The sequence below is a fragment of the Oryctolagus cuniculus genome, chromosome 3 (assembly GCF_964237555.1).
Source record: "Oryctolagus cuniculus chromosome 3, mOryCun1.1, whole genome shotgun sequence".
NCBI classification, from domain to species: Eukaryota; Metazoa; Chordata; class Mammalia; order Lagomorpha; family Leporidae; genus Oryctolagus; species Oryctolagus cuniculus.
In genome coordinates this window covers 179,661,384-179,684,719 of record NC_091434.1, presented here as the reverse complement: position 1 = coordinate 179,684,719, position 23,336 = coordinate 179,661,384, and the positions used below count along the sequence as shown (strand labels likewise).

The 23,336-nt window shown below is 40.4% G+C and overlaps 2 protein-coding genes across 3 annotated transcripts in view; both read left to right on the top strand.

Annotated features, from left to right (window-relative positions):
• LOC100346789 (olfactory receptor 2A25) overlaps positions 1-12,189 on the top strand; it is a 65,942-nt gene extending 53,753 nt beyond the window's left edge. The window contains 1 exon segment of the mRNA XM_017342673.3: positions 1-12,189. Coding sequence (XP_017198162.3) covers positions 1-128 — 128 coding nt within the window. The 3' untranslated portion in view covers positions 129-12,189.
• LOC100346530 (olfactory receptor 2A12) overlaps positions 1-22,784 on the top strand; it is a 76,488-nt gene extending 53,704 nt beyond the window's left edge. Inside the window, exons 2-7 of one of the 2 annotated variants that reach the window (XM_051849807.2) lie at positions 12,196-12,272; positions 13,702-13,815; positions 13,962-14,120; positions 16,023-16,167; positions 21,006-21,136; positions 21,376-22,784. In XM_051849807.2, coding sequence (XP_051705767.1) covers positions 21,427-22,353 — 927 coding nt within the window. In that variant the 5' untranslated portion in view covers positions 12,196-12,272; positions 13,702-13,815; positions 13,962-14,120; ... (1 more) ...; positions 21,006-21,136; positions 21,376-21,426 and the 3' untranslated portion in view covers positions 22,354-22,784. Of the gene's footprint in view, positions 1-12,195; positions 12,273-13,701; positions 13,816-13,961; positions 14,121-16,022; positions 16,168-21,001; positions 21,137-21,375 lie in introns of both variants that reach the window. The other variant, XM_070071375.1, reaches the window with a different exon arrangement.
• Positions 22,785-23,336: the final 552 nt, after the last annotated feature.

The following is a 23,336-nucleotide window of genomic DNA, read 5'->3' as shown; positions in this document are numbered from 1 at the left end:
AAAAGAAGTACCTGCTGCTATTCCACAGCCTCTTCAATCCCATGCTCAACCCCATGATCTATAGTCTACGGAATAAAGAAGTCAAAGTCGCACTGAAGAGAATGCTTGGAAATGAGAGAACTTCCTAAAAGCTTGATACAACAAAAAGATAACTTGGTTTACAGGGCTCTTACAAGCTTCTCATTCCATACTTACAAAGGATACAGACATGCTTTAGGGCATCCTTTCCCTCTTCTTGATATTTCCTGTTGAGCAGCTCCCAAGAAAGTCTGCTCGGTTCTCCTCACTCTAGCACTGAATGTCAATCCTGCACAAGTAACAAAAATATCTCCATACTAGATGTATTGTGGGCACAGTTTTAATGTGGTTATGTGAAATGTTATGAGTAAGAGGAAATACATTTGTATAGTTTTATATCTGTACATAAGATGTGTTATCAAAATTATATGGACTAAAGCAAGTCATTGGTATAGTATTTATGATATAGGAATTGAGAGAGAAAGGGTTTTCAGATCACACCCATGGGGGCCAACTTTGTGGCCCGCAGGTTAAACTGCCATCCCTGTGCATGCATCACCCAGGAGCATGGGTTCAGATTCTGCTTGCTCCACTTCAAATCCAGCTCCCTGCTAATGGACCTGGGAACTCTGTCAATGATGACCCAAGTGTTTGGCCTCTTCAAGCCACATGGGAAACCTGGAGTAAGTTCCAGGCTCCTGGCATCAGGCTTGCCCAGCCCCACCTTTGCAGCAACATAGGAAATGAACGAGTGGATGGAAGATTCTCTCTCCATCTGTTGGTCTCTTCATCTTTTGGTATAACACTGCCTTTCAAATAAAATAAATAGACTTTTAAAATAAATAAAATATTAATTATACATATAATTAGGAGCCTAGATCCAGGTGTTGAATGAACACAGACAACTGACTCACAAGGGAAGAAATCAATTGTTTAAGTGTAGTGACTGATAAGGTGGGTGACAGGAGCAGCACTGAAGTTAGCATGTGGGGTTCCTGCATCCCATATCAGGATGCTTAGTGTTGTGTCCTAGTTTTGTTCCAGTTTCAGATTCCTGCCTAAGCACACTCTGGGAGGCCTTAGGTGAAATTCCAAGTACTCCTATGTGGGAGACCTGGACAGAATTCCAAGCACCTTGCTGTCAGCTACCAGCTGAAGCTTTTGTAGCCACCCAGGAGGTGACACAGGAGTTGGAAGATCACTGTCGGTCTCAGTCTCTTAGAATGAGTATTATCAGACATACCAGAGCTGACAAGACTTATGGAGATAGAGAGAGATTATAACCCTGGTATAAGGATGGGGTCAGGTAAATTAGTAAAACCATTACAGAAAATAACAAAAACAAATAGAATTACTACAGGATCATCAAACACCATTGCCTGGTAAAAGGAATATGAAATCCCAGGGAGGTGTGCATGGGATCCACAGTCACCGTTGCAAACACATCTGCAGTTCCACTTTCAACTTAAGCAGTGTCATTCAAAGAGTTCACACATATAATCCAGTTAAATTTTCATGGAAGAAGGAATCAGTAATGGAAGAAATGGACCAGGAACAAAGGAGACGTTGGATCAAGGTCAGAGTTTCAGTCTGACAGGATCCACATGTTGAAGGATCTACTGTACAGCACAGTGACAGCAGTTAAGAGAATGTTGTGTCTACAGAATTCCAAAACAGGAGACAAATGACATTCTACCATGGAAACGTGGATTTTGTGATGATAATGACAATAAGTCTGACTTCATCATTTAACTCAATATACATTTTTGTCAACACATATCATTGTACCTCATATGTCTATATACAATTATTATTTATCAAATATTTATGAAAATGAAATGGCAACAATGGAAATCATGAAGATTCAGTTCTCTGAATACTGGTGTTGTGTTTGCCAATGTTTTATGGAGATGATAAATAAAGGCCAGTGTACTTAAGGCTAGGCAGCTGAAACCCAGGAGCATGGAACTGCATCAGTGTTCCCACCTTGGTGACGGGGCCTCCTAACGGATCCATCATCTACTGTCCTCCAGGGTACATTGTCAGTTACAAGTAGGGGAAACTGTATAAAGCTGGCTCTATCCAGCAATCTGATATGCAGCCTGGTGTCTCCCTATCTAATACCGATGAAAGACTACAAATGGATTGATGACGCCAGTCAGCATAGACATGGAGTGAAGAGCAGGGACTCTGGACAAATGGTCTTTGGGACAGGCTCTTCATGCAGCTGTGATTCAGCCTTAGGACACTGGTCATCATGCTGGAGCCACAGATACATCTCCCCGTGAAGTGGACTCCAGTCCCAGGATGCACAGCCACTGAGTGTCCCACTTTCTGCTCTGCTGAACCACAGCAGGTGCAGAGGCTCCCACAAAACTCAAGCAAAACTAAATCACCTGGACGTGCACACCCAATACTTTCCATTCAATTATTACCTGACTGCTAATGTCCAGCGCATTTCCCTTCTGAGTTCAAGCAGGGAGCCCCACAGGAGGGCCCCAGGAGCTAGAGAATAAGGAAGTCCCTGTAGGCTTCCCAGGTGCCTGCTCAAGCTGAGACACAGCTGAGCTGCAAGTACATTCCTGAGTGCTGTGACATTCACCAGAGGAACCACAAACTGTTTCAGGATTAAAGGGAAAATGGAGATCTGGTACAATGTCTGTAGAAAGTGAGTCTGGATCATTCACAGTTTAAAATAAGACAGTTGGTTCAGTTTGGCACACAGGCTACTTTGACAAGAGGAGAGGGATGACTAAATAATTGAGGTTAACAAATCAAGACTCTGGCTCGGCTGTCTCTGGGTTTGAAGGGAAAACTAAAATTGTTCTAAAGTCAGCGGTGCCCTGAGAATGCTATCCTGGGTCAGGCTGGATATTATTTCTTTACATATAGTTGAACATAAGCATAGTATTTCAACTTACTGGCCCATGCAAGAATCTTAAATTGTGGGAGTATGAAACCACAGTCCTAGTTGTTGGAAAGTAAATAAAAAGATTTTAATTAGTGTTGGTACAAGATGGTTGGTGGGAGAGAAGATCAGCAGGAAGGCGTCTGGTGTTAGGTGACTGGCGCCCTTCACCCAAAAAGAATGAACAGCACAGGCCAAAGCCAGGTTGTACTGGATGTTGAAGGCCAGACTAAGAATCCAGAGACCATGATGTCACCAACACAGGGCCCTCTGGTGGCCTACAAAAATGGAATGGAGCACAGACCATCCACTATCTCATTTCTCCAGGGGAGACAAACTGAACCTAATAGTCTTCCCTGGTGGGGACAGATAAGCAGGAGGCCACAGCCTCCCCATGAACACTACAGACACCTGAAGTCCCAGCTGATAGAGAAGCTCACAATCCTCACAGACCCTCGGCTCAGTGGGACAATCTCTCAGGGGATCCTTGCCAAATATTTCACAGAAGCAGCAAAACCGTGAAATAGCTTGAAGGAAATTTAGCAATGGGGTGAGTGATGTCTACATGAAAATTCCAAATTGAGTTTCAAGATCCTGTCTCTGACCTGGCTTACTTGGGCATTGTGACCATTTGGGGGAGTGAACCAGCAGATGGAAGGTCACTCTCTGTCTCTCTGACTCATCCCCATGTCTTATTGCTTATGTACAATAAGGATGTTGAACCCATACAAGTGGGAAGTACAGTGGTGATCATCAGAGGCTGATCATGAAAAGGAAAAGGGGCGATGTTAGGGAAAGGTCCCCAGGTTTCAGGCTGAGAGCAGAAACTTGGTTAGTGACCTATTGCACAGTATAGTGACAATAGTTAAGACACACCATTGGCCCAACTACCAAAAAATTAAAGATGGTCATGGAAATGTAACAACAGACACAACAGAAATAAAAGGAATCACAAGAAACCACTACAAAGAGCTGTATGCCAACAAATTGGGAAACCTGGAAGAAATAGATTCCTGGACACATACAACCTTCTGAAACTGATCCATGAAAACATAGAAAACCTAAACAGAGCCATAACCAAGAAATAAATTGAATCAATAATAAACGCGCTACTGAAAAAGAAGAGCCTAGGACCGGATGGCTTCACCGCTGAATTCTACCAGATTCTACCAAATATTTAAAGAACAGCTAACCCCAGTTCCTCTCAAATTATTCAAAACAATTCAAAGAGAAGGAATCCTCCCAAATTCTTTATATGAAGCCAATATCTCCTTAATTCCTAAGCCTGGAAAAGATGCAGCAGAGAAAGAAAATTATAGACCTATCTCTCTGATGAATATAGATGCAAAAATACTCAACAAAATCCTGGCCAACTGAATCCAACTACACATCAGAAAGATCATTCACCAAGACCAAGGGGGATTTATCCCTGGTATGCAGAGATGGTTCAACATTCGAAAATCAATCAATGTGATACATCACATGAACAAATTGAGAAACAAAAATCATATGATTATCTCAATAGATGCAGAGAAAGCATTTGACAAAATACAACACTCTTTCATGATGAAAACTCTAAGCAAACTGGGTTTAGAAAGAACATTCCTCAACACAATTAAGGCAATTTTTGACAGGCCCATGGCCAGCATCATATTGAATGGGGGAAAGTTGGAGGCATTTCCATTGCAAACTGGCACCAGACAGGGATGCCCACTCTCACCATTGCTATTCAATATAGTCCTAGAAGTTTCAGCCAGAGCCATCAGGCAAGAAAAATTAAAGGGATACAAATATGGGAAAGGAGGAACTCAAACTGTCCCTATTTGCAGATGACATGATTCTATATTTAGAGGATCCAAAAGATTTCTCTAAGAAACTCTTGGAGCTCATAGAAGAGTTTGGTAAAGTAGAAGCATACAAAGTCAATGCACAGAAATCAACAGCCTTTGTATACACAGAAAATGCTATGGCCGAAGAAGAACTTCTAAGATCAATCCCATTCACAATAGCCACAAAAACAATCAAGTACCTTGGAATAAATTTAACCAAGGATGTCAAAGATCTCTATGATGAGAATTACAAAATATTAAAGAAAGAAATAAAAGAAGACACAAAAAAATTGAAAAATCTGCCACGTTCATGGATTGGAAGAATTAATATCATGAAAATGTCCATTCTTCTAAAAGCAATTTACAGGTTCAACGCCATAGCAATCAAAATACCAAACACATTCTTCACAGACCTGGAAAAAATGATGCTAAAATTTATATGGAGGATCAGGAGACCACGAATAGCTAAAGCAATCCTATACAATAAAAACAAACCAGAGGCATCACAATTCCAGACTTCAAGACATACTATAGGTCAGTTATAATCAAAACAGCGTGTACTGGTACAAAAACAGATGGATAGAGACATGGAACACAATAGAAACACCAGAAATCAATCCAAACATTTATAACCAACTCATATTTGACAAAGGAGCTAAAACCAACCGCTGGAACATGGACAGCCTCTTCAACAAATGGTGCTCGGAAAACTGGATGTGCACATGTCGAAGTATGAAACAACACCCCTATCTTACACCATATACAAAAATCCACTCAATATGGATTAAAGATCTAAATCCATGCCATGACACCATAAAATTAATCGAGAGTGTGGGGAGCAACTGAGACTAGACTAAGTTACTGGAATTAAGACTTATTCTGTGCATCTGCTCTCCCACTATATGGCGCTGAGAGAGACCAAACAACCTCTACGCAGTTGCCTCTCGCCAATTTGACTGATGAGCTGCAGGAGCTGATCCTGCTCCTGATTGGAGGAGAGCAGCGTACTCAGCGTGTGGGTAGCAGAGTTGGGATTGGTGGAAGAGGACTATAAAGGAGGAGAGAGACAACATGCACCAGGAACATCTGAAGGAACATCTGAGGAACCCCTGAGGAACCCCTGAGAGCCGGCCGGCGGTGTGCACTCCTCCGCGGAAGCGGGGAAAGTGGCAGGGGTACCGCCCCTCCATGGAGGTGGAGGGGTTGGCAGCCAACCCGGGAAGGACCAGCAGCAAACCCGGGAAGGGCAGAGCAGACAAAAGAACAGCGCAGGGTCCTGTGTCGTTCCTCCGCGAATGGGGGAGCGACAGAGAGCATAGGAGAAACCCTTCAAGACATTGGAACAGGCAAAGAATTCCTGGAAAAGACCCCAGAGACACGGGTAATCAAAGCCAAAATGAAGAATTGGGATTACCTCAAATTGAGAAGTTTCTTTATAGCAAAAGAAACAGTCAGGAAAGTGAAGAGGCAACCAACAGAATGGGAGAAATTATTTGCCAACTACACAACTGATAAAGGATTAACAACTAGAATACATAAAATGATCAAGAAACTCCACAGCAACAAAACAAACAACCCAATAAAAAGATGGGTCAAGGACCTTAACAGACATTTTTCAAAAGAGGAAATCCAAATGGCCAACATGCACATGAAAAAATGCTCAGGATCTCTAGCCATCAGGGAAATGCAAATCAAAACCACAATGAGGTTTCACCTTTTCCCAGTTAGAGTGACCCTCATACAGAAATCAACAAACAACAAATGCTGGAGAGGATGTGGGGAAAAGGGCACCCTAACCCACTGTTGGTGGGAATGTAAACTGGTAAAGCCACTGTGGAACACAGTATGGAGATACCTCAAAAACCTGAATATAAACCTACCATATGACCCAGCCATTTCACTACTGGGAGTTTACCCAAGGGAAAAGAAATCAGTAAACAAAAGAACTATCTGTACCTCCATGTTTATCGCAGCTCAATTCACAATAGCTAAGACATGGAAGCAATCTAAATGTCCATCAACCAAAGACTGCATAAAGAAATTGTGGGATATGTACACGATGGAATACTACAGTAAAAAAAAAAATGAAATCTGCTCCTTTGCAACAAAATGGAGCAAGCTGGAAAACCTCATACTTGGTGAAATAACCCAGTCCCAAAGAGAAAAACACCATATGTTCTCCCTGATTCAGGAGAATTAACAGCGTAGCTAAAATTAAAACTATAGAAGCGAAATAGTCACCTTCAGAACTAATGTCCTCAAGAACCCTTGACCTGATTGTTGAGAGACAGTTAACTATTGTTACTTTTGACTGTGTATATCCTTTTGGTTTGATTTTGTCAGTTTTTTTTTCTTTTTCTCTGTTTTCTTTCTCTCTCTCTCATCTCTCTACCTCACACTATAGGCTGAACTCTCTATGTAACACAGAATTAATTATATGTATTTTAAAGCACCAAACCCATAAGAATCAGTGGTATAAACACCATCTTCACTGTTACAATGAACAACTTAAATGTTAAAGGCAACAGATAAACCAGTTTCAATTTAAAAGGGATGACATAAATAACATCAAATACCCAGTTAAAATAATAGAATTAAAAAAAGGAAGGAAAGGACCAACAACATGGGAAGCAGTCCACAAAACAGACTCCTAGAATGACTTTCGCAGTAATAACAGGCCTAAGCACTTGTGCCATCTTTTGCTGATCTCGCAGGCACATTAACAGGGAGCTGGATCAGAAGCAGAGCATCCGGAAGTCAAACCAGTGCTCTGACATGGGATGCTGGCCTTGGTATAAACCATTGCCCCACAAGGCTGGCTCTACCATATGATTTTAATGTAACATTGAAATTCTTGGAATAAAAACTTAACAATATAGTCTGAAAGTAAATATATATTTGGGGAAGGAGGTGGCAAAGATATGCTTTTACTGTTTTTTTTTTTTTTTTGACAGGCAGAGTGGACAGTGAGACAGAGAGAGACAGAGAGAAAGGTCTTCCTTTTCCGTTGGTTCACACCCCAATGGCCAGTGTGGCCAGTGCACCGCGCTGATCCTAAGCCAGGAGCAGGTGCTTCTCCTGGTCTCCCATGCGGTTGCAGGGCCCAAGGACTTGAGCCATCCTCCACTGCACTCCCGGGCCACAGCAGAGAGCTGGACAGGAAGAGAAGTAACCAGGACAGAATCTGGCACCCCGACCGGGACTAGAACCTGGTGTGCTGGTGCCACAGGCAGAGGATTATCCTATTGAGCTGCAGCTCCAGCCAAAGATATGCTTTACAGTGGGAGAAGTATAGAGTGGCTTGCAATTGAAGAAGCCAGGATAGCGCTGAGTAAATAGTATTCAATTCCATGAGCTTCCAAATTAAACATTACATTTACAATGGAAATATTTGGTAACTCATTTCAGGAAAACAGTCTGTAATAGATCAACATTGTTTTCTCCCTAGGGAGGATAGAGCCTTGGAGGTTCTGCCTGAATAAATTCCATGGGGGTCAAATTGTCACATCATGAACGTTCAGCCATTCCAAGGGGGAGGGTGGAGACAGGCACAATTCCCAGATCAAGTACACAGTTGGTGCAAATCCTTGGATGCTGCACTCTGTGACATAATCCTTAATGTTGGGACATAGGACTGGAAGTTTCCCTGACCCCTGCTGTGGGGAGCAACTCGGACTATACTGTTACTGGAATTAAGACTTATTCTGTGCATCTGCTCTCCCACAATATGGCGCTGGGAGAGAAGAAAGAGGCTTCTACACAGCTGCCTCCAGTTCAGCCAATAAACTGTAGGACTTGCTCCTGATTGGAGAGCAGCGTACTCGGCGTGTGGGTAGCAGAGTTGGGATTGGTGGAAGAGGACTATAAAGGAGGAGAGAGACGGCATGCACCAGGAACATCTAAGGGGAACATCTAAGGGGAACACCTGTGCAGCCCCCGAGAGAACCGGCCGGCGGTGTGCTGCTCCCCTGCGGAAGTGGGGAATGTGGCCAGGGGGAACTGCCCTTCCACGGAGGTGGAAGGGACAGTAGCCAACCCGGGAAGAACCAGCAGCAAACCCGGGAAGGGCCGAGCAGACAGAAAGAACAGCGCAGGGTCCTGTGTTGCTCCTCCACGAAGAGGGGGAGCGACATAATGGTGCCGTGACTCGGATATGAAGCCTAGGCAGGGTTTAGTGTCGTTCCTCCACGAAGAGGGGGAGCGACACCCTGCCAGTCTTGCTGAGCTCTCACTGCTCTGCATTAATACATGTTTGTGCACGTGCACACACACACATACACACACAGAGAGAGAAAGAGAGAGAGAGAGAGGATGACAGAGCTGGAGAGCCAGAGGTAGAGGGGAAGCAGTCACACCGCTCTACAGGGAAGACAGATTGGTGGATAGAAACTTCAGATTTTGTTCCCTGCACTCCACAGGTGTGTCTCCAGGAAGTGTGCTGTGTTCAAGTGATCAGAGGGTAAAGCTCTCCCATCTAGAAGACTCCTGAGTAGTGCTGTGTCCTGTCCCAAACCTCAGGGCAGAAAGAATAACGGACTCATCGTCCACAAACCTGCTTCAGGGGCAGGTGATTCAGCATCAACCTTTCCCCATCTCTGAGTTTTTCTGTACACTGCATTTGAGGGAACGACCAGGAATTCCACCTTACTCTGTAAGAATCATTATCTATACACTGATTGACAGTTTACATGAAACCAGGAAAGATGGCTGGTAGAAATTATCTGGTTTAGAGAGGGAGAAATAGAGACCCCCAGTTCCAAAACCAGACAAGAAAAGAAAAACTATGAACCAATAACCCAACGAAAAAAAGAAAACTATAAACCAATAACCCAATGAAAAGCATGCAAAAGTCCTCAATAAAACATTAGCAAATAGAATCCGAAAACATCATTCAACATGATCACATGTGATTTATCCCTTGATGTATGAATGTTTCAACATAAGCCAATCAATAAATTTAATATATCAACATATTGAAGGATAAGCATGATATAATTATTCCTATCAATGCAAAATATCATTCTATGAAATTCAACACCCATTCCTCTTTCATAAAAGAAGAAACATTCCTCAATATAATAATGTTATATATGTGACAACTCTCAGTGTCAGATTGAATGGGGGAAAATCGAATGCATTTCCTCTAAGATCTGGAACCACACAAGGATATTTATTGTTACTGCTCTTATTCAATATAGTACTGGAATTTTTAGGAGAGAGAAAGAAATAAAAGGAATACAGATAAAAAGGAGAAAGTCAAACTATCCATTCTCAGATGATATGCTTCTATATACAGAGAAACATAAAGACTCCTCCAAAACACATTACAACTGACAAATTCAGTAAAGTCACAGGATACAAAATCAGTAGCATTTTTATACACCAGTAATTAACTCCCTGAGGAAAGAATGATAAAAGCAATCCCATTCACAAGAACTAACAAAAAAATGCCTTGGAGCAAATGAAACCAAGGAAGTGAATGATCTCTACAATGCACATTACAAAACACTAAAGAAAGAAATAGAAAAGACACAGAAAATACAAAGACTACTCATATTTATGGATTACAAGAAGTAATATGAAAATGTCCATATTACCCAAAGCAATTTACAGATTCAATGCAATCCTCATGAAAATATTTATGACATTTTTCACAAGTGTATTTAAAAAATACTAAAATTCATGTATAAGCACAGAAGATTCAAAAAAGCCAGAACAATCTTGAACAAAAAGAACAAAGCTGGAGGAATCACAATACAAGATTTCAAGGTACACTCCAGGGCTATTGTAAACAAAACAGCACAGTCCTCGCATGAAAACAGACACAAAGATGAATAGAATAGGTCAGAACAGGAGATTCCAGAAATTAATCCATGCATCTACAAATAATTGATCTCTGACAAAAGTGCTCAAAGCAAGTATACTGTTTCTTCAATAAATGGTGCTGGGGAAACTGGATCTCCATATACAGAAGATTAATATTGACCCCTACTTTTCATCCTATACAAAAATGAACTTAAATGGATTATAGATCTAAATGTACGGCCTTAAGTTTTTCAACTACAAGAAATAACAGTGGACATAGGTCAAGCTTTGGCAAAGGCAATAACTTTATATAAGGCACCAAAAGCCATCATTTAAAGCGAAGTAGACAAATGGCATTACAAACTAAGAAATTTTTTCTGGTAAATTAAACAATCGACAGAGTGAAGAGAGAGCCAACAGAATGAGAACAATTGCTTGCAAATAATACATCTGACAAAGTATTAATATCCACAACATATAAGAAACTCAAAAAACTCAACAGTAAAGAAATCGTTAAAATCCAGTTAGAATTAGGAAAAGTATCTGAATAGATTTTTCTCAGAAGAGGAAATACAAATGGCTATAAAATAGATGAACAAAAATCCTCAGTATCACTAGTCATCAGGGAAATTTAAATCAAAACCATGATGTGAGATTACCTCCGTAGTGTAAGAAAGACTATTGACTAAATAAATAAAGTAACAAATTCTGGTGAGGATGTAGAGAAAAGAGAAGAAATGCAAGTTAGTGTAGCCATAGGAAAAACAGTATGGAGGTTCCTCAAACAAATTAAAAAGAGATCTACCATATAGCCCTGCTGTCTCAGTTTTGGGCATATATTTGAAGGAAATGAAAGCAGCATATGAAAGCGCCCCAGTGTTCATGGCAACACTCTTCACAATAGACAAGATATGGAATCCATTTCGATTTCCATTAATGGATATGAGCATAAAGAAAATATGGTATATATACACAATCATATAATATTCAAGCATAAAGCAGAAAAAAATTCTGACATTTGCAGGAAAATGGAAGGAACTGACATCATCATGAAAAGTGAAATAAGTCACACAGAGAAAGACGAATGCTATATGCTCTATTTCATATGTGGAAGCTAAAAAAATAAACTATTGATCTGAACTTAGAATGGTGATTACTAGATATTGGAAAGAGTAAGGATAGGGGACATAGAGGAAGTTATATAATAGGTACCAAAACCCAGTTGGGTAGCAGCAGCAAGTTCTTGCATTCTGTAGTACCATGTGGCAACTATAGTTCACAATAATGTGTTATATCCTGTGTAAGGAACTAGCAAAGAAGATATGATGAGAAGGAAGTGAAAACCTTAGTTGCTTAGTTTGATTGGTTTACATTGCATCTATGTGTTGAAATCCCATACTGTACCCCAATTAAAATGTATAAGTATTGCATGTTAAACATTTAAAATATAAAACAATTTTTGCAAGTTATTTAAGCAAAACATAGAAGCAAGCTAAGAGGAATTGTTTTGATCTATCATAGAAGGAAACCAATTTGGGTCAGCATGTTGAAGATGGCTCTTTGGGTGTTTTTGTAGGATGGATATCATGTTTGAAGTCAAATAGGTAAAACAATTAAAATTTACTTTAAAAACAGGAGTAAGAATTTCAAGAGAATGAGCTCATAAGGAGTAGTACCTGCAGGAAGTATACCATGTGCTGCAGAATGAAGAGGTAAGTGAAGTGAAGCTCTCCTTCTTATGCATCATTGTAGAAGAGAAATAGCCCAAATTCACCTCCTAATGAATATATATTTTATTTATATGCGCAATGAATTAAATACAGTACTATTATTCAGAAGAGTTCCTTCTACTACAGTTTAAGAATTAAGACTATACAACAATATATAAAATTAATATAAAAATACAATATATATATAAAATACATCTGTAATGACATCACTCACAGATTATTACTGTTTACTATTTTGGCAATACCCTTCTATTTTTCCTCATATATTTGTTATTATTATAGTTCAAATGATATTGCATTTACAGTATTTAAAAATGGATTTTACGTTTCCCATGGAAATAAATGTTTGACATATTTCTAGATAAAAGAATGCCAATCTATGTGATTGTACTGCTACATAATGTTTTATTTTTCTATATCTTTAGACATGTTTGATTGTACTGACATTTATTGTTTCCAAAGGCATTAACCATTTAGCTGTTTCTAATTATTTCCTGATATTTAAATAAAATGAATACACTTTTTTTTCTTAAAAAAAAGAATTAAGACTATAGTTTAAGAATCGATCTCATAGATGTTTTGATTAGACACTTAGGAAGAAAAAAATGGAAGGATTTTATACTCATTAAGCATTATCCATTAATGGAGGAGAAAGAGGTGAATGGGTGGGGGAAGGAGGGGGAGGAGGGAGAGGGAGAAAGAGAGAGAGAAATTTGTTCTAAGCATAGGCACTAACAAAGCTAGGAAAGAAAAATGTGGCTAAGAAACCTGGAGATGTTTGGAAAGGAGGGCATACTCAAGACAAGAGAGAATATGAAGTCTCTCCCTATTTGCCAAGTGAAAAGTATTTATGAGAAACTTGGAGTGAATATTTTGAACAGCCTCTTCTTCACTGGGACCTATAGCTACAAGAGATCAAGAAATTTCAGCATTTCTTCTACAGTCAAAGAAGAAGAATTGGAGAGTGGAGCAATTTTAAGAGTAATTAAATAAATAAGTATAGAAAAATATCAATTGGTGGGGCCGACACTGTGGTGCAGTGGGTTAACGCCCTGGCCTGAAGCGTCGGCATCCCATATGGGTGCCAGTTCGAGACCTGGCTGCTCCACTTCCGTTCCAGCTCTCTGCTATGGCCTGGGAAAGCAGTAGCAGATGGCCCAAGTCCTTGGGCACCTGCCCCACATGGGAGGCCCAGAGGAGGCTCCTGGCTCCTGGCTTTGGATCGGTGCAGCTCCGGCCGTTGTGGCCAATTAGGGAGTGAACCAGCAGATGGAAGACCTCTCTGTCTCTGCTTCTCCTCTCTCTGTGTAACTCTCACTTTCAAATAAATAAATAAATCTTAAAAATAAATATTTATTGGTGGCAAAACATTGAATTTCTTTTTTCTGTGCCATGGTTTTCCTTTTAACAGAAATCTTGTTGCCTTACAATGCCAAGCAAATACACGTAACACCTGTCTTGGGAATATTGAAAGAACAAAATGAATAAACATGGGAGATGCACTCAATAGTTCATCTGCTGATAGGTAAGTAACAAAATCTTCAGCTGTCTCTAGAGAGATTGTGATTAGATATATTACCACAAGGTTATTTCCCTTGAATCATTATTTTTGTCTTCAGGGAAGGAGTTGCATTCCAAGAATGATAGAAAAAGCCTTGTTTTGTTTTGCAGAAACAACTCCTTCATCAAGTCCAGGGGAGCCCTGACTGAGTTTGACCTCCCAGTGAGGCCCCTTAGAGAGGCGTGTCAGTCCCAGCCTGTACCTTCTCACCTCTCTGTGAGGCTTCTTCTAAGACTAAGTTTGATGAAAAGGCCACAGATTGCACTTGTGTAAGTAAAAGTGGTTCCTGTGCATTTGCAGACAACAAAAGGTAATGAGCAATGAATGGCATAGCTGTCTCTGGGTCTTTGTGAGAGGATGGCCCCACTGTGTGTTTTCATCTAGGGTTCTGAGAAGAGCTCTGGGGATCATCACCTCTTTCATGGTCTGAACTTCTTGGCCCCTCCATCCACATCCTCCAACTGACCTTGTGCCAGCTCTTGGCTTTGTCATGACTGTGCTGAGAAGAGAAAAGAATAACCATCCTTGTAGACTACAGTAGAATCTGGCTAAAGGGCTACAAAGAATGTCATGGGCTGTGCAGCCCCGTTGCTGCTTCTTTCTCATGAAAACCTTAAATCAGAGGTGACAAGTGGTTTGACTGCCCTGAGACTGATTTTCCTCTCTGCTACCTGCCTACCCTGCCCATTCTCAGAAGCAGTCTCAGCAAATAGGACCTATTCCCCAAATGTTCAGGAGCCAGATGTCACTCTCTCACAGGGATGCCCAGCGCTGGCTGGGGCCAAGATTTTGGATGTGTTGCTTATTTTAGCAGAAGCATTTTTGGACACATTACAGCCTCCTTATGAGTATTGGATCCAGAAATTACCCCTGAATGGTAGAAGTCAAGAGTCTAAATTAATCTATCTTGAAGCACTTGTTGTATGTCTTACTCATTCAATCCTCATGATTATATTAGGAGGCAGAGTGAACTACCTCATTTTTCAGTTGGTGCAGCTGAGGCAGAGAGACATAGCAAAGTCACAAAGCTAATGTGTAGCAACACAAATGGTTGAACCAGAGAGAAGGACTCTAGAATCTGTGTTTATTTTTAAAAACACGTATTCATTAGGATCAGCTTAGTTTCAAGTTAACTTACCAGAGATAGTAAATCATTTCTAAGCCAAGTACAAAGACTGAACAAACCCTGCTGCCCCAGAATCCCATCTTGGATGACCCCAGGGCTCTCGTTTTGGTTAGTTCTAAATCTCCTATGTTCCCCTTTTCCTTCACTACAACCCATTCTCTCTCCTGTGGGGATATTTGGCTTGGACGAACTGCCTTTTGAGATTTTAGTATTTTCTTTTCTTTTTTTTTTATTTTTTTGACAGGCAGAGTGGACAGTGAGAGAGAGAGACAGAGAGAAAGGTCTTCCTTTGCCGTTGGTTCACCCTCCAATGGCCGCTGCAGCCGGCGCACTGCGCTGATCCGATGGCAGGAGCCAGGAGCCAGGTGCTTTTCCTGGTCTCCCATGGGGTGCAGGGCCCAAGCACCTGGGCCATCCTCCACTGCACTCCCTGGCCACAGCAGAGAGCTGGCCTGGAAGAGGGGCAACCGGGACAGAATCCGGCGCCCCATCCGGGACTAGAACCCGGTGTGCCGGCGCCGCTAGGTGGAGGATTAGCCTAGTGAGCCATGGCGCCAGCCAGTATTTTATTTTCTTCCTCAATAAATGAGTGAAGTTAATTTAAATGTTTCTTCTATTTAATTTCATTTTAAAACTTAATTTGAAAAATCAAAACAAAAAGCAGTAATAGGATGAAAACAAAATGTGTGTTTTTTATTTAAACTCCAAAACAACCAAAAGTTTCAGATAAATGTGGAGGTGTTTCTAGTACCAAGACGACTGTGTTGGATTTCAAATCCCAATGACTCAGATCCTTCCTTCCATTTGGTGATGTCTGTAGTTGTATTAATAACAAATAGTATTACTAAACTGGTCAGTAGGTGCCAGTCTGATGGCACTTATTGTTTAGAGCAGCCCTTAACTACATGTTGTGATCACTTTATTGGGTGTAAATAGTGATGCTCAGCATAAGTTGTTCAAGTTCACATACTGGGTTGAGAATCAAAGATTAGAATGAGTTCATTGCATTCAGCAAATCATCCATGTTTATTTCATTCTTCTTCAGGGACTTTGTTTTCTGCAGTCACTGCTTGCTTTGCCATTTGACCAATGAACAGAGAAATGTATCCATGAAGTTTTATACCTCCTTCTGGCTACTGAAGGTCTCTAATGTGCAGCAAGAGTGGCACTCACAGAAGTTCTTGTCTCAGGTATCTGCATCATTATTATGTTTGCTTCGGGCTTTTTCAAAGAGAAATAAAAATTCCTAAAAGGCAATATATAGGAGTGAAAACAACACTTTGAGATCCGATATTTTTAACACCCCTTGTCTCAACTGTTGAGGAACAGTGCTTTTTTTTTTTTCTCTTCATACTATTTTTGAACTCTTTACTAGTGTAGGGTTAACTTTATAAAGTTAACTTAAAATACGAATGGGTATTGAGGAGGGAGGAGGAAGAAGGGTGAGAGTATGGGTAGGTTGCAGGGTAGGGTGGAAAATATCACTATGTTCCTGAATCTGTATATATGAAATTTGTATACCTTAAATGAAATTTTTAAAAATCCAACTTTTAAGTTGTAGAATCCAAAATGTAAAACCATACCAATCAAAGAACAACAAGTGTTTTCACCTTATCCAATACTGTTCTTTTGACCTTCCTTGGTTTCACAATAGCTGATAAAAACATGAATATGTAAATAGTCACCTCTTTAGAGTTGTTTTATTATAACCTTGAATGGGAAACATTATACGTATAGTCAATATCTAGGGTTACATACAGTCAGGGTGTAGATTATATTTGATGAAAAGTTGTTTCACTAAGAATTCTACTTGTGTCCATATTTGTTCCTTTCTGTCATAAATAGTTTATTCTAGCCTATTCCTTTCTACCATAAATTTCATTCAAAAACATATAAAACTATAATTTCAGATTGTTTTGTTATAAACAATTCAAATCATTTTTGAAAAGGAAGCTAATGATTTACATTTGTGATTGCTGAAGCATCCAAGTGCCTCCTGTCCTATATCCCTGGCTGGGTGCAACACAGAGTGTGCATCACAGGTGACAGCCATGGAGGCTTGTCCCTTGTGCTTTTGCAGGATTTGATCGCAGGCTAAGATGGGCTTCCCTGGCCACCAGCCTGGCACTCACCTTGCGGCCTTTCTCCTTATGCCCTGATCTCCACGACACCCCCAGCAGATATCCTGTCTCATCAAAATACTATCTTGCAAAGAAATTTAGTATTTCTGACTTTCTACACCTATTTTAACTTGAATTAAACAGAAGATATGTTACAGATATGAAAATGTAAAGACATTAAAATGTTTGTGTGATAAAGTTCAGTTTCTTAGATTTGTCCAATATTGAACTTTGTTGTACTTATTCACAATTTGGTGGATGTCACAATAGTTTTCAACCTTGTTTAACGCATTATGCCCCATCATCCTATGTATAGCACACCAGTAAAACAAATTGAGCAATAAATGTACCACTTATGATATCTTTGAGCTAAATATATATCATTGAAATATTTTCAGAATTGAAAGCTCGAGACTCAGGTTAAAATCCACTTCTACTTTTAGCTAATTGATTTTATTTTTTTATCTTTTATTTAATAAATATAAATTTCCAAAGTACAGCTTTTAGATTACAGTGGCTTCCCACCCAACCTCCCTCCCACCCACAACCTTCTCATCTCCCATTCCCTCTCCCATTTCATTCACATTGAGATTCATTTTCAATTATCATTATATACAGAAGATCAATTTAGATATACTAAGTAAAGATTTCAACAGTTTGCACCCACACAGAAACACAAAGTGTAAAGTACTGTTTGAGTACTAGTTATAGCATTAATTCACATAATACAACACATTAAGGACAGAGATTCTACATGTGGAGTAAGTGCAGAGTGAGTCCTGATGTTGACTTAACAATCTCTTGTTTATGGCATCAGTCATCACCTGAGGCTCTTGTCATGAGTTGCCAAGGCTATGGAAGCCTTTTGATTTCGCCAACTCCGATCTTCTTTAGACAAGAGCATAGTAAAAGTGGAAATTCTCTCCTCCCTTCAGAGAAAGGTACCTCCTTCTTTGATGGCCTGTTCTTTCCACTGGGATCTCACTCACAGAGATCTTTCATTCAGGTCATTGTTTTTTCTGCCACAGTGTCTTTGGCCTTCCATGCCTAAAATACTCTCATGAGCTCTTCAGCCAAATCAGAATGCCTTAAGGGCTGATTCTGAGGCCAGAGTGCTGTTTAGAACATGCTAATAGATTTTCTTGATCTTTGTTTTTGTTTAAGACAAACAAGAAAAGTGTGTCTTTAAACAAAAAATGAAATTGAGCTTTTTTTATTTCAACTTTCTTTTTTAATGCTCTCCTTTTCATACTTCAGTGACTTTTTTCCAATTTATTTCTAAGAAAATCTACTCAATCTGTTGCAACTTCAGAAGAAAATCAGTATAAATAATGTACAACTTCAATTCTGTAATACATTGTTGCTTTTTCCAAATTATAATTTCTTTTTTCCATGATACTGCATAAGGCTTGCTAAAACATGAACAAAAGTGCAGCCAGTTTATGAAAAAGGAAAGTCCCTGCATATTCTTACTTTGGAGACATGATCATTAGTATAGTTTTATTTCTACCTGAATTACCCTGCATGTGTATAAATAGGTACAAAAAATATGTCTGTAAATATTTATATTATAAAATATAAAACATCATTCAATATATACCTACACTGATGTCTAGTCACAAACTAAAGTTCCATAAAATCTGCTATAACAGTAGCCAAATACATTTAATCTCTCACCAAGTGATAAATCTTCATGTAACTTCCAAATTTAAAAAAATACATAAAGTTTACCAAAAAATGTGAAGACTTCAAAAATTTTTTGGAAAACAGAATGAAAACCTAAGTTCAAAAACATTTGAAATCCATGCATAATTTCTTGTAATATGCATTTCCACTAAATTTTTGAAGACTCCTCATGTGCACAACCTCTTGCCCCTATGGTCAGGAGCACTGGTTGCTTTCTTTTCCCAGAACTCCCCAGGTGCTTCTGGCTCAGTGACTGGACTTACTCTTCCTCTACCATTCCTCACACAAGGACCCTTCCTCCTGGGGCTCTGGTCAGGGCGACTTCCTTCATTGTCAAGCTCTACACATGCCTTGTCTTGTGAGAGACCTTTCCCTAGAGCCCATCTAAAGGAGCCCCTTTAAACCACCTAACTTCCTATCATTGCAGACACTTCTGCAAATTCTTCTCACAATCTACAGCTGCCTTGTTTACTCATGCACCCCTGGTGTTTTACAGGTGGTAATGAGCCATGCCCTCTCTCTGCTCCAGGTCTAGAAAAATTAAATTGAGAAACACAATCAATAATCAGCTAGAAATAATAGCTATATTTTTGTTACTGAGGTTTTCTAGAAAACATGGTTTATACCTTCAGCAACATTTATCTCCAAATTAAAATCACACAGCCCAGTGAAACAGAACTGGATCCTGTGTGCTCTGTGCCCAAAGGGGTAAAAATGCACATGAACTAAAAAAAGAGCATGGACAAGGGACAACCTCAGGTTCTTTTTCCTGTTTCATAGTTATACACATCGGGGGAAGGAGGGGGAGGTATGTGCTAAAGCGTTTCTCTGTGGGAGTAGAGAGCTTTTCTCCTCTGAACGGCAAGGTGAAGAGTGGAAAAGAAGCATTTCAGCCAGCAGTCACTTCTTCACTATGTGTTTCTTGTTCAAAACATGACTACCTTACACCCTGCTACACCTCCAGAGCGTGAGACAAAGGTTGGGACAGATATGCATTAAAGAACATTTCAAAAGAGTTTGTTGAAATACAAATTGAAACTATATAGAATTGTTTATGTAGCGAATTAGAAAAAAATACTGGCAATACTTTGTACTGATGACTCTTTGGGAAGGCAGCACAATGCATAGTGTCAGTGATATTTATATTGTTACAGTTACATAAAATTTTTATTGGTTTGAATTTATTAAATTTATATTGTGTAAATTTTCTGGAGGGCAGCTGGCAACAGGTAGCAAAATTTTGAAATGTCTCTATATTCAGCATCAGCCATTTTATTTTTACACTTTATCCTAAAGAAATATTGTTGAACATGTGCAAAATTTAAGTATATAAGAATATTGCTCTCAATGATATTAAATGGGAACTAATTAATAGGAACTAAGAATATCTGACAATATATATTAAATTATAAGAGTATTTGCTGCTTTTATGTTATATATTGCTTTATACTTTTATGTATATGTATTTGTCATATGCAATATTATACAAGATATACTTCAAAAGTTCATGGAAATGTAACGAAAAGATAAGTTGAGGGTGAGCATTTGGCCTAGCCGAGAACATACCAATTACAATACCCTCACCCCATTTCAGAGAACCTGGGTTCAATACCCACCTCCAGCTGTGACTCTGGCATCCTGCTAACGCAGATACAGGGATTAGTGTCGATCCTTCAAGTAATCAGGTTCCAGCCACCTACATGAGACACCTGGATTGAGCTCCTGGCTTCTGGCTTTAGCCCAGCTCAGTCTCTGCTGTTGTGGATATTTGGGAAATGAACCAGCAAATGGGCACGCTCTCTATCTCTGCTGAAGGGCTTGAGGCATCACCTGCTGCCTCTCAGGGTGTGCATTAGCAGGAAACAGGAATGAAAAGTGGAAACAAATACAGAATGTGGGGTCCAAATGGCACCATAACAGCTTTGCCAAATGTCTGTCCCTGCAATAATTATTTTTAAGATTTTGTTGGATTTGAACATTTGAGGAAGGAAGAGAATTGACGGAGGGAGAGACAGAGAGAGGAAAATACGGTTCTCTTCTTAAAGTTGTACCTATGAAATTCATGAAATCTGTTCTCTTTATATTAATAAAAATTTTTAAAAATACAGGTAGGTCTCATGGTGCTAATGAAAAAATGTGAATAAAGCACCAGGTCACAAGGTTTCTAGAAATGTTTCCATCTGTCCCTGTCTTGATTTTCTGTCTTCTTGCTGGCTAGACAGATCCACAGACATTCCAGGAAGAGCCCCCTAGAAATCAACCAGTGCTCAAACCTTCCACCCATGAAGCCTGCCCAGATACATATGAACGGCAACAGACTCTGAGCATGACAACAGGTGGTGAGGAAAATAAGGTAACTTCTGAGATGTCACTATATTGTGAAAGGCAAAAGAATAAAGAACCAAACATACTCAAACACAATATAAATATTTATCCAATTATTCTTTTGGTGAATTTTCTCACATTTTAATAAGCAGATGTATTAAGTTTATCAAACATATCTGAAAATAAATTTTGGATCCCTCATGCAAAGTGATACATTTCTAGACGCCTGCTCTTTAACACTAAATAATTTGTGTCTTTGTTCTGCAGCCTTGACCTTTGTGTCATAGATGAGGATTTGTCTTTCTCAGTCACAGGAGCATGGGAGGCAACCAGACATGGATTGTAGAAGTCACGTTGCTCGGGTTCCTGGTGGATCCAGCACTGGAGTTTCTCCTCTTCTGCCTTTTCTCTCTCTTGTATATGATTACCCTGCTGGGGAACGGTGTCATCCTTGGGACAATCTGCCTGGACCCTAGACTCCACACTCCCATGTGCTTCTTCCTCTCTCATCTGGCCGTCCTTGACATGTCCTATGCTTCCAACAACGTCCCCAAGATGCTGGCAAACCTAGTGAGCCAGAAAAGAACCATCTCCTTCGTTCCATGCATAATACAGACATTCTTGTATTTGGTCTTTGCTGCCACAGAGTGTCTGATTTTGGTAGTGATGTCCTATGATAGGTATGTGGCCATTTGCCACCCTCTCCATTACACTGTCATCATGAGCTGGAGAGTGTGCACTGTCCTGGCTGTCATGTGCTGGGCATTTAGCTTCCTCTTGGATGTGGTCCATTTAGTTCTCCTCCTGAGGCTGCCCTTCTGCGGGCCTCATGAAATCAACCACTTCTTCTGTGAAATCCTGTCTGTCCTCAAGCTGGCCTGTGCTGACACAACGCTCAACCAAGTGGTCATCTTTGCAGCCTGTGTGTTCATCTTGGTGGGGCCCCTGTGCCTGGTGCTGGTCTCCTACACCTGCATCCTGGTTGCTATCCTGAGGATCCAGTCCAGGGAGGGCCGCACAAAGGCCTTCTCCACGTGCTCCTCCCACCTCTGTGTGGTGGGGCTCTTCTTTGGCAGTGCCATTGTCATGTACATGGCCCCCAGATCCAGCCACCCTGAGGAGCAGCAGAAGATCCTTTCCCTGTTTTATAGCCTTTTCAACCCTATGCTGAACCCCCTGATCTACAGCCTGAGGAATTCGGAGGTCAAGGGTGCCCTGAGGAGGGCGCTGTGGAGGAGAGGCTGATGTGAGAGAGATCAAAGGGCAACAAGGGGAAGAGGTTCTGCTCCCTGTAAAAGATGGAAATTTTCTGTCCTGTGCTAGAGTATCTTCTACTGAAAGATGGAATATTATAGACCTATACATATAAACTGCAATCTTAACCATTTGAGATGAAAATAGGCTAATGCCTTCCTGACCATGGGGAGGATTAGGTTTGTTAAGAATACATTGAAAGCAGTAGTCATAAAATGTGGCAGTTTGAGAGTATTAGATCTCTCCAAAATAATTCCCTCTGTTCATCACAGTCACCACTAAGAAGCAGGAAATGTAGCCATAGACTAAGTGATAAAATTCACACTGCTTGTATCCAGCAGATAAACTGAACAGTTCATATAAAGAACGTGACAAGGGTCTGGCTCTGTGGCGCAGCAGGTTAAAGCCCTGTTTGGATATGAATGTCTCCAATAAAACTTTATTTAAAAAAATAAGTGGCTGATCAAATGGTGTCTGGGGGTACTGGCACTGTGGCATAGCGGGTTCAGCTGTAGCTTACAGCGCCAGTATCCCATATGAGTGCTGGTTCATTCCCCGGCTGCTCCTCTTCGGATCTAGCTCTCTGCTTATGGCCAGGGAAAGCAGTGGAAAGATGGCCCAAGTGCTTGGGCCCCTGCACCCATGTAGGGGACCCAGCAGAGCTCCTGGTTCCTGGCTTCAGCCTGGCCCAGCCCCAGCCATTGTGGCCATTGGTGAGTGAATAGCAGATGGAAGATTCTCTCTCTCTCCCTCTTTCTCTGTAACTCTGACTTTCAAATAAATAAAATAAATCTTTAAAATAAAAAATGATGTCCTTGGACCATAGTTTTCCAACCCTTCTTCTAGATCTAGAAGATAATCCATTTCCAAGTAATAAACAGAGATCTTCACTGGGAGTGGGGGATAGGGCTCACGCATCACATACTCAGATGTGTTTGATTTACAAGTATTACTGGACACTTTGGAGCCATTCT